This window comes from Tachysurus vachellii, chromosome 3 (assembly GCF_030014155.1).
Source record: "Tachysurus vachellii isolate PV-2020 chromosome 3, HZAU_Pvac_v1, whole genome shotgun sequence".
NCBI lineage: Eukaryota > Metazoa > Chordata > Actinopteri > Siluriformes > Bagridae > Tachysurus > Tachysurus vachellii.
Window position 1 is genome coordinate 11776362 of NC_083462.1, and position 19798 is coordinate 11796159.

Below are 19798 nucleotides of genomic sequence, written 5' to 3' on the forward strand. Positions count from 1 at the left end.
TCCTACTGACTGCAAAGAGAGAAAGAGTTTGTGGTCCTGCAGGTGGGGTGTGTAACTGATGGGTTATGTGTGTGTTGTGTGTGTAGGGCCGAGGAGTTGTAATGAAACAATTTCACACAACACCCTACACCCTGCAGTGCCAATCTGAACCCACCACTGAACGAAGGAAGTATGGCATGAATGATGAAGGAGAGGCTAGACGTAGCCTCTAACACTGTCTGGGATAACTGACACTTCCTTCTTTCCTTCATCTGTCGTCTTCGCCATTATACTGAGGAATGAAATCAAGTCTGAAAAATTTGTACAGAGGAAAGAAAGTAGCTGTTAACTAACTGGTATTTTTGTAATTGTGTAAGAAAAGAAAAAAAAAAGCATAAGTGATAACTTCCTCATCAAAATGCTATATCATTGCGTACATTAAACTAAATCTAAACTAAATTGATCGAATAAAAAACAAGCTTTTAATGACTAGACTGAACGATGTATAGTGAGCATGATCAATTAATGCAGTCTTAACATAAACCAATTACAATCTGATTATTCAGTTTCGTGAGGATGTTGGTGCTGATGGGAACTGCATCTGTAGTATTACATTAACGCAGTAAAATAGCGCAGCATTAATGTGAATCGGAAAAACGTGTCAGCGACCTGGGTTTGATCTTCTGATTTAATTCCAGGTTTTGAAAATACATGCTCAGATCATGTTGGATGTCTGAAAAATAATTGTCATTGTAACTCAGTTCCATCAGGTGGAAATGATGTCGACGTATGAATGAAGTAAATTCAATGGGCTTTTTTTTGCCTCAGGGAAAAAAATCAGTCAAACGTTTGCTTGCTAATCATAGGTATTACTTCTAGCTGTAGAAAAAGAGATTCAGAGAGAAAAGAAAGAGAATAATATACAACTTGAAAACATGCTCCAGGCCAATATGGCATCAGCACGGTGATGAGTATTTATTTATTTCATTATTTTATTATTATATATTTTTTGCAATTGCCTTAAGCTTTAAACTCACATTTGCTTGAAGCAATTTCTTCAGTCTGCTAAAAGCACATGACTGAAAAATAAGTACACACACACACACACATACACACACAAACACAAACACACACACACACACAAAAAAAGTGAAATTATTTGGAGCTGCAGCACTATTCGTGTGTGTGTGTGTATTTCTTTTTCAGTCATGTGCTATAAGCTAGTTGCCTTAATTCATATATACTAAAAGTCTGTTGCTAGTATTGATATAACTTTGTATATTTTGTAAATTTGTACAAACTACTTTTTCTATAAATATACACATTTTTATTGGCACTCACATATATCCTGGTCACAGAGCTTCCTTTTTTCACCCAAGATTGGTTGTAGATTCACTGACCAGGAAGAAGTTAGTGAAATTAAATAAATGAATAAAATGAATGAACGAATGATTTTTCTTTACTCCTGTCAAAAAGAGGAAAGTCCCGAAGTCCATGTTTTTAAGCTTGACTCATCAACATGTTGGTTGAACATTTAGTTGTATGAAAGGACATTTCCTGCATACAGTCTACAGTATGTAGAAACATCATGGTGACTAAATCAGATATACCGAGATAGATAAATAAATAAATAACTACTTTCTTTTATTAGATTAGCAACTATCTTTCATTTCATTGGTCATAAAAAGGCATTGCTATAAATGTTCTAGCTTTAAAGTACTGTATTATAGAAGCACAAATTTATCCTCTTCATAGTTAACTAAGTGACAGATATAATAAGTAGCAGGCAGATGTGTGAATTTGCATTATAATATTCTATTATTCTATAATATATATACTGTAAATATACTGTATATACATAATATTATAACATAAAATAAACAGGTTAGCGATTGATGCTATCTGTATTATAAGTGTAATTCTAGCTGTATTGAAAAGTTTTAAAAGGATTTCTCAACTGATCTGAGGTAAATGTTGATGTTCCTGATAAAACGGTCTCATTTTCTGTAGTCAGTGTGACTTCTGTTTGTTTAAAACTCGTTAACCTCAGTCAGTAGCTTTTTACAGATTAGCAGCTACAGATCATGTTTAGCTAAAAAAAAGTTGACCTTTTATCATATATATATATATATATATAGGAAAATTTTCTTTATTATTATTATTATTATTATATTATTATTATTATTATTATTCATATTATTATTATTATTCATATTGTAGTAGTAGTAGTAGTAGTAGTACTCTCAACTGGTATTTTAAATAAATAAATAAATAATACAATAAATAAATAAAATACAGTGTGTAAGTCTTGTGATTATTAACTCAGGGGATGAAAAAAGATGTTTAATATGATGTTCTTGAGCTGTCGTGAGTCATCCTGTAATAGTATTTCACAATTGTTGTGACAGGGATGTCAGCTTAGAATGTGGCAAATTTGTACACATCCATAGTACTCTAGCTTAGAAATGTGAAAGGTTATAACGCCCCGACCTCAGATATAAAATACGTTCGCCTACACCTTGACTGGACCTTGACCAATCAGGAGAGACGGAAAGCTTTAGAGAAAAAGAGTGAGAGTTTACGGAAGGAAAACAAGTTAAGGATTCTATACACTGTAGGAGAAATGAGGATAGATATAGAGCTTTATTTTTTTACTTTCTTAACATTTAAATAATAAATCAATAATAACTAATAAAAAACTATGTACTCTGGTTTCTTCCCCCAGTCCAAAGCCATGTGTTGTGTGCTGATTGGCATCATTAAACTGTCCATAGTTTGTGAATGAGCGTTTGTGATTAATCTGGAATAAGCTCCAGGTTCCTTGTGACCCTGTGCAGAATAAGAGCTGCAGAAAATAAATGCAAGGATGGATAGATATTGTATATATGCATGCATAGATTTTAGATAGAAATTTACTTGTAGTTAATAATCTGCAGTGTTTTGATCAATATATCTATTTTTCTTTCATCCTACCCAAATCCATAGACTATCAGAGGCAGAAATATTGCTTATCTAGAGGCATGGGGCAGTCACACAAGATATGTGGTATACAATATTTGTTCTGATTTGTATTAATTTAACATTCTAAGAAGAATTCAGATCCACAATCAGGCAAACCTGAAATATCTGAGGTGGAAAACAGCAGCGACAACTTGAGAGGAGCCAGAAACTTGGACCTATCATCTTCTGGCTGAGATCAGATAGTGGCATTTTGATCAGATGGTACAGCTGTATATTGTGGGTTGACAGTTGACAATGCACATACAGTATAATAGCTGATTTGAAAGCAGCATAATCTGATTTTACGCTCTATTCACTGAACTGGACTAAAATCAGACTCAGTTGTTTGTTTTGCAAATGGAAACAAACAGCTCCCCAGTGTTCGCTCGGTGACCTTCAAAAATCTTTAAATGTCACTTCGTTTGTCCACATGATACCACATACTGTAATAATTCTCTCTCCACTAAGTGTGTGTATGTTTTCGTATATTTAACATAAAGTATAATACGTTTTCCATAAGGGGGAGCAGGTGATACCCAACATACTGTAATCCAGTGCTTCTTGTAGTTATTACATCATTTTTATTTTAGTTTTGAATTATTCTGCATTTTTCCTTATCAGGGCTTTTGTAGCAAAACTAATTGCTTTATCTCCTGCTTCCTGCTCTGGGTGGAAGTTGGCGAGGAGCAAAGTAAGTACAGTAATGATTTAAAATAATTTTCGCAATGCAGTGAGCTAAAATCAGGCAGTTTACCAGCTCTAGATTTGGATCTTTGGTCGATTCATTACTCAGCAACTGAACCAACCATAATCAATTAAATAAAAACATTACCTTAGTGAAATAAATTAGTGTTAGAAGGACTATATTTCCAAATTCATCTGCTTTAATTAAGTAACTAAACAATTCAAACATGGTTTATGTTTAATATACGAATTATGCATTAAAGCAAAGCTCCCTATTTTTGTTGATGATTTCATAAAATCTATGAAATATTAGGCCATAAATATAGTGAGGCGTAAAGGCACATTTGCTACAGTTGTGTGCAGTGTAATCTGGTTTTGGGGTTTTTAACACATCTTAGTGTCAAATTTAGTCGATTCATTTGTGATGGCAGTTAAATAATTACATAGAAGTGAATTTATTGTCATGAGCTTTATGAGTCATTGCACAGGAAAAGCATTTAATCATAGGCTTGAATTAAACCGTGGAGCAAATTTCGCTATCTAACCTGCAGAGGCTGTGATTCCTGTCACTAAGGTTTGCATACTACTCGCTTCTAATTTTCATCAGCACGGTAAGAAAGATATTCCCAGATCCCCACTCTTTGATGCTGTCTACTCCAAAAGTAGTGTAGTCATGTGAAACAGATTAGCATGTGTAATTTGTGAGCGTTTGGAAGTACTGAAGTACCGAAGCATTTATCACAATGTTGTTTGAATGTCTCAGCATGTGGTGGTGTCTTAGAAGCAGTGAGAAAAATTTGAGGATGAGATTTAGACTCAGTTCCAGTTGCTTGATGTGTTCTGTTCTCACACCGGGGCCCCACATGCCTTCTGGCATTCTGTTGCAGTAAATTGCCCCCAGCATATAAGGGAGGTGTCGGCGGTGACTAATTCTCTCCAGTGAGGCGCCATAACCAGACTGAACGCTATTGTAAGTAAAGCCTTGTGCCTCCAATGAGTTAGAACTGCTGCAGCTCGTGCTGAGATGAAGACATGACTCTTTAAGAGGTATTTTGGGTTTAGCTGCAGGATTATTCCAGATTTTGAAATTTCCTGATTTCAAATAATTCAAGTCGCTCTCTTTTATTGACAGGTTTCATATCTGTCTAATGGTGTGCTGTTTGGAGTCTGATCTACATGTAAAAATCAGGGGCACTCAGGTGCCTGCTAGGGATGCAGGTATATTCAAGTTTTGGCAACTTTCTTTATCCAATTTAAATCTGTGGTGCTTTGAGGGTGTCATGTAGTCAGTCCATTTCTAATTTCTGAAAAATAGAGACATTGTGGCTCAGATTAGTAGAGTGCTTTCCTGCAACCTGGCCTACTCTGCTTATTAATTGTCATTAGGTAAAAATATTTTAGCAGAACCCAACAAATTAATTCCAACCTGTTTTGGTTGTGTTCAGCATTAAATTGTGTGTAAACTCTGTGCCGGTGTTATTGTGGAGAGGTTTGAGTTATTTGCTCAGCAGGTGGCTCAATCTCCATCCATTTCTCATCACCCTGCTCAACAGCAGCTAAACTCAGCGTAACAACACTCTACATACAGAAACCCAACATTGTTCTGATTAATTTAGATCAAATTTGTGGCAATAAAATAATTACATTTTTTATACCGATTGAAAACTTCTGATAAGTCCATTTCCAATCATTATACTGGTAAAAATGTTTAGCAGGTTATTTTAATTTGTTACGTTATACTTCAGGATCACTTTGTCACTTTATACGGGATGCTTCAGGGCCCAAAGAATCTTATAAAATTCCCGAGTGATTGATGGATGGACCATCAGATATTAAGCTTGTGGAACAAATCTCCTGGATATTTGCGTAACAAACGTCTGATACCTTTAACTGCAGTTACTCATTCATATGTTGAGGTTCCACTGCTAATTTCTTTATTATCTTCGGGGGAAGTCGTGGTTAGAGAGTTTGACTCCTAACCCTAAGGTTGTGGGTTCGAGTCTCGGGCCGGCAATACCACGACTGAGGCACCCTTGAGCAAGGCACCGAACCCCCCCGACTCCAACTGCTTCCTGGGTGCCGCAGCATAAATGGCTGCCCACTGCTCTGGGTGTGTGTTCAAGGTGTGTTTGTGTTTGTTCACTGCTGTGTGTGTGCACTTTGGATGGGTTAAATGCAGAGAATGAATTCTGAGTATGGGTCACCATAATTAGCTGTATGTCACGTCACTTTCATTATGTTTAAGTAGGTTGATTAGGAAACATCCATGCAAATAGAACTACAGGAATAATCAGGATTGGTAGATGTTTCTACTGAAGAGTGGATAGTGCTCTCAGACTCTTATAGCAGCTGATGATGGATGTAATGTGATGAAAACTGAAATAATTATTTTTCTGCAGATTAACAAAGACCAGTTATGTTCAGCATATTTATTTCAGCTCTGTAATCTCAGAGCAACATAATCTAACAGAAATATTAGTTTTAATGGTCATTAGAGAAACCAAGCCCCAAGAATAAAGTATTTATTTGTGAAACAAATAATTTTCACTAGTGCTTGTGTCTTTTTTCAGTTTAACGCACCGGAGGCTGGAGTTTTTTTTAACAAGATAACACAGCAATGTATTATGATTTAAAACGTCGCTTGTAACGCATGTTGTTTTCTCTGTGAAGCAGGTTGCACGTTTGAGGAGGATTCAAATGCCGACCTGTGCGAGTACAGACAGGAACAGGACGATGACTTTGACTGGCAGTTGGTGCGAACCTCCAGCTGGCCCTCGGTGCCCTCTGACCTCACATGGGGTGAGTTCTACAGAATGAGCCTCTTTCAGTCTTGCCACCTGTTTCCCACAATGCACCTCTATGTGCGGGGCATCTGGTGCTCCAGAATTCAGCGACTGAAAAAATAGGACAACGCTGCCCAGATGTCAATAGTGTGAAGAAAAAGAGCTTAGAATCTCTCCTAAATTTGAATGTTTATAATCGATCATTCATGATTTGTCGATAATTTATGAATTAGTTCTTATTATGTCTTATGTCTTATGAGTTATGGATGATAATTCTTTTTTATCCCTTTTAATGTATGTACTGTGAAAGTAAGAGCACCATAAACATCCAAGCAGAAAATGATATGAGATGTAATTAACACCTTGTTTGCAGGCAAAGACGGCAAGTGTCAGCGAAGTCACAGCTGTTGGTTTTTTTTTTTAAATATTCAGTGTTTGTAGCTTATGTTGTTTATTCTCACCCTTGGAAAAAAGATTGTCTTGTGCTTGATGACAGTCGTTTGCTCTTCAGCTGGTTTCACTCCAGTCTCTGGGGCTCAGCTCAGGCCTGTGCTGATTACATTTCAGCCCTATTCTGCTGAGGTGCAAAAAAAAAAAGTTCAATACTTTAACTCTGTCCTCATTGGCCTTTTGGGGATCCACACACCTACACACACTTTCACAGTGTTTGATTTTTGGGTATTACTTTTTGTCTTAAGGCCCATTGTCTGGTTTTATACAAGACCTCCAGGAACCTGCAATCATTAGATGAGGTACTGTATATCAGATATGCTGGCACATAGTCACTGCTCTTTGTGTATTTTTTGTGTTTAAATCCAAGCTTTTCTTTTTTCTGGCTTTCTACTATCAAGTTCTTGGCGTGGTCAAATGAGCATGCAGAGATGTTAGCCAGATCTTAAAAACTAACACTTATCTGGGGTGTTAAATTCCTTGAAAGCTTCTAATGAGATACCAAATGAGACAATAGCTTAGTGCACTGGGCGCTGCTGGCTCGATAGTATTGATCCTCACTGAGATACTGCTGTCATGTGAATGAGGTGGAACTGCAGAGACTGGAGGGAAAAAAAAAAAACAGTGACAGAGACAGAGTTGTTCCTGTGTCTATATTCACTTTTACTGCAAGTGTGCTTGTAGGGAGACAATGGGTATAGCCATAAGAGTTATCAGGTGAGGACACAACAGACTTTATTTTATGTTGGTCAAGAGATACACACACACACACACACACACACACAGAGAGACAGAGAGAGAGAGAGAGAGAGAGAGAGAGAGAGAGAGAGAGAGAGCATTTAGCTTTACATTTATCTTCCAGCACCTTTACTCTTATTACATAGCCAACTACTAGTTTCAATAAACCTGCATAAACATCATCACATCCATGTGTTTGGAACATTTCATTCCAGATTTATTCCACCTTTCCTCTTATAATAAGCTCCACTCTTCTGACAAGGCTTTCCACTCGATGTCTGGTTTGTGCTCATTCAGCTACAAGATCATTATTGAGATCAGTAACTGATTCTGGTTGAGAAGGTCGTTCAGTATTTCCAGTCACGGATCTGTGAGGGAAGAAGGTCTTCCACTCGACGCTTGGCACATATCAAGCTGGAACAGGTTTGAAAAACGTGCAATGCTTTAGCATACAGAGACATTCTAGACAAGTGTGTGTTTCCAACTTTGTGCCAACAGTTTGGGGACGAAGCACATATGGCTGTCGTGTAGTGGCAGCTCAGTTCAGTGGATACGCCAATGAGCATCTTTTTAGAAGGTTGTGTGCTCAGATCCCAGCATCACCAATCTGCCCCTGCTGGGTCCCTGAGCAAGGCCCTTAACCCTGAACTGCTCTATTACATAAAAAAATGTAAGTTCCTCTGCAAAAGGTTATGTTTTAAAATGCCATACACTTTAATAAACAGTGTATTTAGATAAGAATGCAGATTATCAATAAGCCTTTCTCAGATTGTCTTTTATACAAGGAAATATATTTATTTCATTTATTGCGTCCAAACTGGTAATGTAAATAAATATAGTATATAAAACCTACATGAAGCAGCTTTCCCTGAATTCATTTTATAGTTTAATATCACTGACCTTCTTTTTAATTCTGTATCTCTGTATATTTGACATAAGTGTTCATTTAACCCGAAATACCTAGAACATCAATTATTTATTTATATATATATTTTTTGTCCCCTGATGATTCACACGATCTCATGACATTTCCACAAAGTCTTTTGACCTTAAATGAGGCATAAATTCTTAGCTAGAAGGACTTCACCGAAAAGAAAAAAAAACGTGAGGAGGAAAAAAAAACAAAGACATAATAGTAGGGCTCTCAAGTCACTCATTTGGGTCTCTTGTCACGCTCTCCTGCCACACTTTGCATTTTTATTTGCATGTATCTGTCCGCACCGCTGTCTCTATGGAACCGGGCAGGAATTAAGCGCGTCTCCCCTGGAGTTCTTAGTCGAGCCTGACACTTATCAGCCAATCAAAAAAAGAGGCTACACAATAGCCAATCAGAAAATAACACTATTGTATCTGGGTAAGATTTAACACAACAAACAATGAAAAAAAAGCATATCCAGAGAAAACCACTGGAGCTGTGAGTATCACTTTGAGCACAGAGTAAGTCATGATCTCCTGTTGTAATGTTACAACAAATTCTTGTTTGACACAAACAATGACATTTTGACTGCTGTTAGAGATGTTTCCCAGATAATTAGCATCGGTTCTTCATGAGTGTCTGTAACTTAGTCAACAGTTTTACAAACTGTTCACTGACAACACCTAGTCTAGGTAGTCTAGGCCAGTGGTTCTGGGGGCCCTGAGATGGTGCCGGGGGGCCCTGGGTCACTGACAACACCTGCTCAGAACAAGAAATTTAGGCCAGTGGTTCTCAAACTGGGGCCCTGAGATGGTGCCAGGGGGCTCTGGATTTATGACATTTTATAAAATAATGAATTTATCATAAATTAAATCTCAGAAAAATAAGGCTATTAACCACCAGCACTACATTGTATAATTTAATATGTTTTGTTTAATTCAAATATAAAGTTTTAGAATGTTTTATGTCATAAATTTTCTTTTAGTTTTTTTTTTTTTTTTTTTTTTTTAATATGTCACTCTTGCCTTTAAAACTTCAGAGCCCTGTAATAGCATGCTAACTTATACTCATTTACCTCTCAAGACTCATGCTTATTTGAATGGCATTGAGTTTGGTGTCTTTGATGTTGAAGTATAATAAAAGAAGCTGGTTCTCTCTCTTTTTTTTTAAGAAAGGCTGAATATAATCGTAAAGCCCAAGGACTCAATATGCATTAATAGTGCAATCAACTGAGCTCTTAATTGAAGGAGGAAAACTTTATTGATGTAACCTTTGAAGCCAATGGAAATCATTAAACGCGCAAATTACATGGGGTCGTATTCAGAGTTGCTACGTCTGCGACTTTAGTTAAGTCAATTAAAATTCAATAAAGTTAAAGCAGTAAAAGTACCTCGTATTCAGAGTGAAGTTAAGCAGGTACTTAAGTTCGCTTGATTTTCTGGGTTCTCTATTTATTTCATTATAATACAGGTCTTCAAGGTTACCAGAGTTTTCTTCAGGAAATGTGTATGAGATGGCGGGGTTTCAACAGTGACTAGCTTACTGCTTTTAAAACACGATAACATTCATACTGTATTTTGTTGCTACTGTATTTTGTTCTAGCTAGAAATAATTATTTCGCCTCACAGCCAGTAGGAATATATATTATGGTGGGGACAAGCTGTGAGATATCCTTACGCTTGTGGGGACATATGTTTCCGGCTATGAGAGCATCAATGAGATTAGGCACTAAAATTGACTGAGGAGGTCTGGGGTTGAGTTGAGGTCAAGGCTTTGGGCAGGACACTCGAGTTCCTCTTCAACCGTAATTATATGTATAAAACATTTATGTTACATTTTTTAGCATTTGGCTAGTATTTGAATAACAGCATGAAATAAATTTCACATAGCAAAGACAATTTCCCTAAACAGTTGTTCCCTAAAATGATGCTGACTTTGATATAGATTAGCTATGAGAATTAGCAGATCAGATTTCTGCTGGAGATAAAAAATAATTCCCACACACAGTAACATACAGATGTTGAGAAACAGAACAAAAGGCGACATGTTGCTTCTGCTCCTAAACTGCAGCTGACAAAACATTTAACCTGCAGCAAAGTTTTAGTGTTAAAAACATTGAGCCCATGGCAAACCCCCAGCAGTGCAAATCGTTCTAAACAGATATACAGCAACCTACGGTGGCCGGGAAGTGCAAAACAAATTAACAAAACCGAAAACACATTAACAAAACCCAAACCAAATTAACAAAACCAAAAACACATTAACAAAACCCAAACCAAATTAACAAAACCGAAAACACATTAACAAGTCAGAAAACAAATTAACAAATTCGAAAACACAACGACAAGTCAGACAACCCAGAAACGGTAGTGTATTGTTTTTGAATGGAAACTTACCGATCATTGGACAAGACACCTGTCACTCAAGATATACTGGTATGGAATCTTATGTGTAATGTGTAAAGTTCTCCGTTTAAATAAAGTTCTCCGTTCAAGAAGATAACAGAATTAATCCACAGTAATCCATTCCATCCATCCATTCCAACTTTTCCCTGTGGCAGACTGTTGAACTTCATGTATACTTTGAGTGACAGGTGTCTTGTCCAATCACAAACTATACCAACCGCTTCCAGGTTGTCTGAAATGTCGTTGTGTTTTCTGATTTGTTCATTTGTTTTCTGATTTGTTAATTTGTTTTCTGATTTGTTAATGTGTTTTCTGATTTGTTAATGTGTTTTCTGATTTGTTAATGTGTTTCATGCACCGATTCAGACAACCCGGAAGCGGTAGGTATAGTTTGTGAATGGAAACTTACCGATCATTGGACAAGACGACTGTCATTAAAGATATAAAGGTGAATGAAAGGTGTCTCGTCCGATGATGGTAAGTTTCCATTAACAAATTATACCAACCGCTTCCGGGTTGTCTGACTTGTTAATGTGTTTTGGGTTTTGTTAATTTGGTTTGGGTTTTGTTAATGTGTTTTGGGTTTTGTTAATTTGGTTTGGGTTTTGTTAATGTGTTTTGGGTTTTGTTAATTTGGTTTGGGTTTTGTTAATGTGTTTTCGGTTTTGTTAATTTGGTTTGGGTTTTGTTAATTTGGTTTGGGTTTTGTTAATGTGTTTTCGGTTTTGTTAATGTGTTTTCGGTTTTGTTAATTTGGTTTGGGTTTTGTTAATTTGTTTTGCACTTCCCAGCCACCGTAGCAACCTGTCTTTAAACGCACCTACAACCTTAACTCTTTTTATCAGAGGACAAAAAATGGAATTTCTGCCTGTTTTGTTGTGTCCATGTTCAGCATCGAATGTCTTTGTCATGTCTCATTCTACAGCAGGGATTAATATGAAGCTCATAGGAAAGTAGACTTTCAGGAATTTAAGAATTAGTAGTTTTTCATGAGTATTTCTCTTTTTATCCTACTAGATTCAAAATATTCATACTGTAGATTAGTTCCCCCCCAAAAAAATGTTTTTGGGGGGAACTATTCTACAGTATGAATAGTTCCCCCCAAAAAATGTTTTCAAAGTAAATGGTGATATCAAACCCTGTTCTTTGAGATGCCCCACGTGCTTCTTCTTAAGCAGCTAAATTTTGAGGTCGTTATCTTCCACCACAAAAGTTCTCACACTGAAAGCCAAAGTCCTGACTCATTTTCTATCAGGCTTGTGGCCATAAAATAATGATATTTATTTTATTTTATATTGATTGTCTGATAAGTCAAAAACCAGTGTATCATCATCATCATCATCATCATCATCATCATCATCATCATCAACAGCAGCAGCAGCTTTCCCTCCATCACTCATTCCCTCCCTCCCTCCCTCCCTCCTTCCTTCCTTCCTTCACTCATTTACTCATTCTCATCACCCACTCACTCACTCACTTATTCATTCCCTCACTCACTCACTCACTCACTCACTCACTCACTCACTCACTCACTCACTCTTGTCTTTTACACTTTCCCCAGCCCTGTTACTGTATTTATTCACTTGCTAACTGCACATTCTCACTTACTCGCTCAGTAACTTCGCACCTGACTGCACGAAAGAAATCATCAAAACGACAATGGCAATTTCAAGAGATTCATAAACGGTGGAATGATTTTCGGTGAAAGACGTTCCATCATATAAACTGTGGATTTCAGTCTCAGATTCAATTTACAGAACTCTCTCACTCTTACACACACACACACACACACACACACATGCATGCACAACCTGTGAGTTTCTATTTTTGCTATAAATCTTTTTTTCCTCAGCAGTTGAATGTTTTCCTTTGCAAGGCTCACTTAAAGATTCCCCATCAGCTTCTCGGACATATTTTCTGAAAAGCTAATCTAATTCTCAAAAACTCATAAGTGCAATTCTGAGAACAGTAGACACATTTCTCACTTTAGCAACCTTGCAGATGGACTTTTAACGTTCAAAATGTCAGCATCTTACATAAAAACATGGCAATATCAGTACAACACATTCACACAAAATTTCAACACTGAATAAACAAACAAATGCTAAGCAAGTATATCAGCACTGAATTGATGAGAGATGAATTTCAGCCATCGTTTAAGATCGTCACTTGTCATGCTGTATGTTATGATCTCGATAAAATCTGGGCCAAGGTATTTAATACGCTGTGAGATTAGGTGTCCTCCACTGAAGATTACACGATGAAGATCCTTAAATGATAGACCTACATGTTTGTGTAGTAAGCTCTGGTTAGAATTAATAGTACCAGTCTTAATCCTAGTATAAACACAATTTAAAAGCAAGAGAAGAGAAGTTTTAGAAGACTAAATGAGGAAAATATGAATTGCCATTCTTCAAGGTCAGTTTGAGGTAATAGGGATATTTTTCTACTCAATTGCTGTCATGGTAGCTTTGCAACTCACACTGCGAGGAGTTTGTAAGAAAACAGGTGTCAAAATCCAGACACAAATGCAGGGATAGACAGACAGGGCTTTTATTAATAAAACAACAAAATCAATAGACACAGGGAATAGACTAGGGGAAAAAACCGAGCCAATAAATACACAAGATGCAAGAAAACCAAAAACCAAATCATAAAACAGAGACCACATGATAACAAAGGACATACAAGTAAAAGGACTCAGCAAAAAACACACACAAGACAACAGGTATAAATAGGGGAGCTAATTAGTGAAACATAAGGACAAGGGCCCAGATTCATAAAACTTTTAAGAATAATCTGAGAGAGATCCTAATTTAGCTTAAACATTACTAACTAGGAATCTTATCTTAAGAGTAATTCAGGACCAATCACAGAGCAACTCTGTGAGCAAGGACAATACAGTACAACAACTTTTATCTTAGAGAGGAGGCGAGGCTAAACCCGTTACTAGGTATGACACTTTCTTTTTCTGTGATTGGTTGTCTAATAAAAAAAGAGCATTTTTAAAATCTAGTCTATTATAAGCCTTCACTTTGTCTCTATGTTAAGATATTTGAGACTATATCGTATAGAGATTACTTTCAGGACCGATCATTTTAGAGATGTTCTGTATGTCACATGTATGTTCTAAATGTAATAAATTTAATGTAAATGTAAATGTAAACATCTCCGACACAGCGCAGAAATGTCATAGAGAAAAAATTAGATCATTTTTGTCACTATAGCATTTCTGCTCTGTGTCTGAGCTGTGTGTGTTATCTCTAATATGATTGATCACAGAAAATAATCCCTACACAATCTAATCTGTATCATCATATCAACTCGCTATCATTATTAAATATTGTATACAATACATTTCTTCTCCCTCTTCAACTTTCAGCCATTTTCTCCTCTGATAAAAAACTCTTAAGCCTCCTCACTATTCCTCATACTGTTTGACCTTATGAGCTCTTTTAAGGGTTACGATGGTTTATGAAAAACGTTTATCTTTACTAGGATCTTCTCTTTAAGAGGAAAGACCCACATTTCTAAGAATTTTCTTAGAATTATGTCATTAGGAGAAACTCTACACTAAGAATTTGTATGAATACGGGCCTAGGTGTGCAGAGGCAGGAACGGGATAAGGATTGGGTGGGGCAATCACACGTGAAGACACAAAACATAAAAGCATGACACAAGACATAAACAAACCCCTGCCATATCGCCCCCTGGTGTTCCAGCAGGGAACTGTCTAATTCATCATGACAGAGTTTGGCACGTAGACTACTAATGTTTTATTATTTAACGTGAGTAAGCCGGTTTTTTAAATAATCACTTGCTCAATTATAAACATTCGAAGCTGGCCTACGAATTTCTTCTTTTGTTGCTTGCTTTCAGTTGCTAGGTTTATAGGGAACACTTCACAGTAACAGTACATGAATAATACTGTTAACTAACACTTACTTCAATATGAAGTTTAATACTAATCACCAACTAATGAAGAGCTAACCTTAACCACGAATTCATGCTTGAATAAGTAACAATCACGTGCTAGTAGATGTTTGTTTGTTAACATAGTAATTGTCACGTAGTAAAGAAATCAATCATGTTCTATTAAAAAAACAAATTAAACAAACATCATTTCTAATTGTTTATATAATTTGCGGTACACAGTGCAGCTGTGTACACACATCATTGGATGTATGGCATTTATGGATACACAATTATAAAACACACTAATTATAAACACCAGTAATTTTATTTCAACCTCTTATACACACCACACAACGTACGTGCTCTGGGTGCTTATGACCAGAGGTTGTTCTGTTTACACACAAGTCTTCTATAAGATTATTCCCTGCTGGTTTAGTCTTATATGAAGCATGTTTAGTTTAGTTTAAAGTTTAGAGGAAAAAAATTAGATGGAATAAACCAGAAAAAACAAAGAAAGATCATGAATTAGATTAGCCTGAGAAACTAGGTCTGGTACAAGATGTGAAAACAACATTACAGAGTGTTTGGAGTTTATATTTATTTAGATATTTTTTTTGTATGACAGGAACAGTAACATCACATACATATATAAAGGGTCACAGTATATAAAATTATTATTAATTACATTAATTATATTGTCAAAGAAACAAACAAAAATATAATACATATATCGGGGTTATTCCCTGTATATTTATTAAAATGTTTTTTTTTTTTTTTTTATAAATTTTTTTTTTTTTACCTACAAAAATTTTTCTGAAGAAAAGGATTCAAAGATCCTATACAGTACAACCTTTTTACTTTATTATTTCTTAGCTCATTAAGGACCTCAAAGTTCAGTTTTAAAGAGGGTTATACCTAATGTTAGGTTTAATATTAGTCCATTTTTGTTTGTGTATATGGTATTTCCAATACAATATTATAAAAATAATCACCAAACTATGCTCCAAATTTCCATACAGGAAGTACAAGTTGTTTCCCAGTCGATCAACGACGTCAAAAATGCACCACATGTAATGTGACGCAGCTAGCTTATTGTCCACCGGAGTGTAGTCAGCCATCTTGAATTTTTTTCCAAGTGCTTATTAACTCTGCCCCTTTTCTGATACATAAGCAAAGCTATGAGTGTGAAATGCATCATGTGTCCAACATTCTGGAAGTGCAACATCCGGGAACTTAAATTGCGTGCCTGGAACAGCCAATAATTCTCCGACACTCAGATCTCACTCTTTTCAGCAGATATCTTCTCTTGGATACAATAGATTGAAAAGCTAAAAGCTCGTCCTGAAGATTTCAACCCACTCAATACTGTATGAGCTTATAGAGTACAGTTTTAAAAGAGCAGTGACTCATAATCTCATCTATGTGGCGTCTCACAGATGAAGACGAGTTCTCTTTACAGTCTGGTTCCTCTCAAGATTTCTTCCTCATGTCATTTTAGTGAGTTTTCCTCACCACAGTCACCTCCGGCATGCTCATTAGGGATCTAAATCTATATCTGGGTTTCTGTAAAGCTGCTTTATGCTTTATGTCCATTGGAAAAAAACAGTATATAAATAAAAAATGAACTGAATCCAATCGAACATTATAGAAGGAGTCTCTAGCGCTTTGAAGGTCTCAGCTTTGGAAAAAGGGTATTTCTGGTTTCTTAGTAAAACGCCAAACTTTCTTTGTTTGTTTTATTAACTTCACAAAAGAAAAAAAAAGCTGGTGAATGAACTTGTACTTAAGATCGCTATAAATAATAAAAAAAATGCTATTTATTACTAAGTAGGAATTCTAATTGCTGTAGTATAAGAGCAATTAAACACTTTGGGATGTGGTGCTATTGGAAAATGATCCTATGATTGCGTAGTCATAGGAAGCAAAACCACACAACACTAAAACCTTGTCATGTTTCATTTCTTTCTTGGTATTAGCTTCTGGGCAGTGAATCATTCCATTGATATAATTTGGCTTGTCTTGTCTCACCACTAATTTTTCATAATCAGTCATTAGAGCAGTCTAAAGGCCCTGAGAAATCAGGAAGAGAGAATTTTGGGACAGGCCAGAACCAGGTCAGAACCTGGTGCATGACACTATTTCCTGAGATTGCAACACATGTTGTAATGTTACGCTTGACTATGTTTTTTCAGCACCTCGGGCTCATTTGGGATCTAAATCCGAATCCTGATCCTCAATTTTTTATGCAGCTGATGCTGTTCAATACAATTACAACAATCAACGTTTGAAATGTACAATACACCTGGCTTTGTTCAGGTTGAATCATTTTCATACAAAAATGTGTTCCATTAACATAAAAAAAATAAAAATAAATAAAAAGCCTTCACATCAAACATAGATATCCTCTTTCAGACACCTTCACTATTTTATTATGTAGCTTTAGTACTTTATTTATGTCTGTTATGTGCCTGTTCAGAATCTTGTCTAAAGTAAAGAGAGATGATGATGATGATGATGATGGTGAAAAATGCTGCCATTCTCATGCAACAGTAGTCTGAAGCTCTGCATCAAATGGAATGATTAGCACACTGCTTTGATTTTTTTTTGTTTCTCTTGTTCTGGTGTGAGTTGTGACATATGTTCCTTGAACACCAGAGTGCAAATATATCTCCATGGTTTCTACAGCACAGTCTGCAATAACATCCTCAGGATTACTGGTATATCCTTTTATGCAGTTATGATGCAGTGATGTGATCTTACTCACATGCCAAATCTTATTCTCTTGCATATAACGGATGCTGCAGGAGGTTCAGCAGAGGCTAAACCCGTCAAGTTCAACTATAGACAATGATCCACATATCATTTGATGAATAAAAAAAAAATCCAGACTCCGTCTTCTGCACGCTACTCTTCCACCCTCTTTGCAGTCTCTTGCACTCATGTATAGCACACATAGTATATGTGTGTGCTTAGTTGAACATTTTACACCTGTGAGCAGGTAAAGCAGGTAAGAATGTGAGGACAAATTCAGTTATCGTCACTACACAGGGGTACAATGCAACTACGTGCAGAGGTGCAAAGTAGTAACACAGTTCAGACATATGTACAGATATACATAATAAATAGATATACAAATAACTTAAATACAGAGAATATATACAGTGACATATTTCAGTTATGAGGGTTTCATAAGTGTTCAGTGGGAATTAAACTTTCAGGGGTTTAGTGAGTTGAAGAGTTCAGTAAGGAGACCATTGTGGGGTTAAAGCTGTTCCTTAGTCTGCTGATCTCAAACTGCTGAGTGAGATAGTGAGAGAGTCAAGGGTTTGTAATCTTAAAGCTATCTCAGAACCATCTTAGAGAGCTCCTTATTTAACTTAAACATTTCTAACTAGGAATCAGGACCAATTTCAGAGGTCCTCTTAACAAGGAAAACACAAAAGCTTTTATCATAGAGAGGAGGCGGGGCTAACCCCGTTACTAGGTGATATATTCTTTAGAAGACTATGATTGGTTGTCCAATAAAAAAGTATGAGAGCAGTTTTAAATAGGGTCTATTTAAAAGCCTTGACTTTGAAATTACAGGCCTAACTAATCCTACCTGTTTAACCCCAATCACACACACACACACACGCACCAAATATCGCATTGTAGGGACTACTTTCATTTCTGGTGCTATGGCATTTCTGCTCTGTGTCAGAGATCCTATTGTATCTCTAAAATGGTCGGCCACAAACACAATCCCTACACTATCTAATCTGTAGCGTCTTCTTAGCTTACTGTCATCCGTATGTCTGTAATACATTTCATCTCCCTCTTCACCTTTCGGCCATTTTCTCCTCTGCCAAAGAAACTCTTAAGCCTTTTACATGTCCTACCTTCTCCTTACACTTCTTGATCTTAAGAGCTCTTTAAGAAATAGTTAATATAAGTCTATAATATAGACTTAATATAAACATGCTTGTATTTGTGCCCTGGTTTGTCAGTACTTCGACATAATTGTTGCTGTGGATATAGATATGGATTTGTTTGCTTTTTGTAATATTTGTACTATTTGTGAAGAGGGAAAGGAGAAGCTGGAGATTATTTTCTGAGAAAAGCAGGGGTGTAAATAGAGAAGAGTACAGAAAAGAAGGAGCTGTCACTGTAATTGACATATACTGGGCATGGCTGTGTGTGCTGAGTCATCTCAAGAGAAAATAGCTGAAGAAAAGCTGTGTTCTTCTTTTATAATAATCTTCACAAAGAGAGACACATGTTTGAATACGTCTCCGTACCTGATCTGTCAGGAGATAGACAGAGACTTCACAGTAGGCAGCTTTGTACTGCATTGTCCTGTTTGTTTTAGTTTAGTAAGGCATCTGCTATTAGCTGATTGCATTGCTGCTGTATGTCTGGGTTATTCACTTCCTGGTGATAAATTAGCATTATAATCCAGGCTTTTATTACTGCTTTCATGATCAGCAGGATGTCCTAGAAGCCCCTGCCCCTTGGAGTCCTGTCTCTTTTGCTTATTGCCTGACAGCGCTCCCTGTCAATCTACTCGAGTGGAAGGTGTGGATTTTCTTTCTCTTTTCTCTCCACACTTTCTAGCACCTCAGATCTATATTTAGCTGTATGTTCATCTCTCTTGTTATCTCTCATCACTCAGAAGTTCTTCAGAAGCTCATTCTAATTGTCACAACTGTTTAATTCCAACAAGGTTGATGCTTCCTTTCAATAGGGGAACTAAAATCCCTGCTATGAAGTAGTGTGTAAGTATATAACATATACATGAATTATATGGATTCAGAATGAAAATATACAGGGACAAAAGATCAGTTCCTAATGACCACCTTTCATTCAGAACACTTGCACATTGTAATTACTGTAGACCAGGTTCACCAATGTATTTTTTATTTAATTATTTATTCTATTTTATTGACACA

General features: G+C 36.4%; 1 protein-coding gene across 3 annotated transcripts in view; it reads left to right on the forward strand.

Annotated features, from left to right (window-relative positions):
* Positions 1 to 19798, forward strand: part of ptprua (protein tyrosine phosphatase receptor type Ua) — a 237953-nt gene that overhangs the window by 51798 nt on the left and 166357 nt on the right. For 2 of the 3 annotated variants that reach the window (XM_060865749.1, XM_060865751.1), the window contains exon 2: positions 6334 to 6462. In XM_060865749.1, coding sequence (XP_060721732.1) covers positions 6334 to 6462 — 129 coding nt within the window. The remainder of the gene's footprint in view (positions 1 to 6333; positions 6463 to 19798) is intronic. The other variant, XM_060865750.1, reaches the window with a different exon arrangement.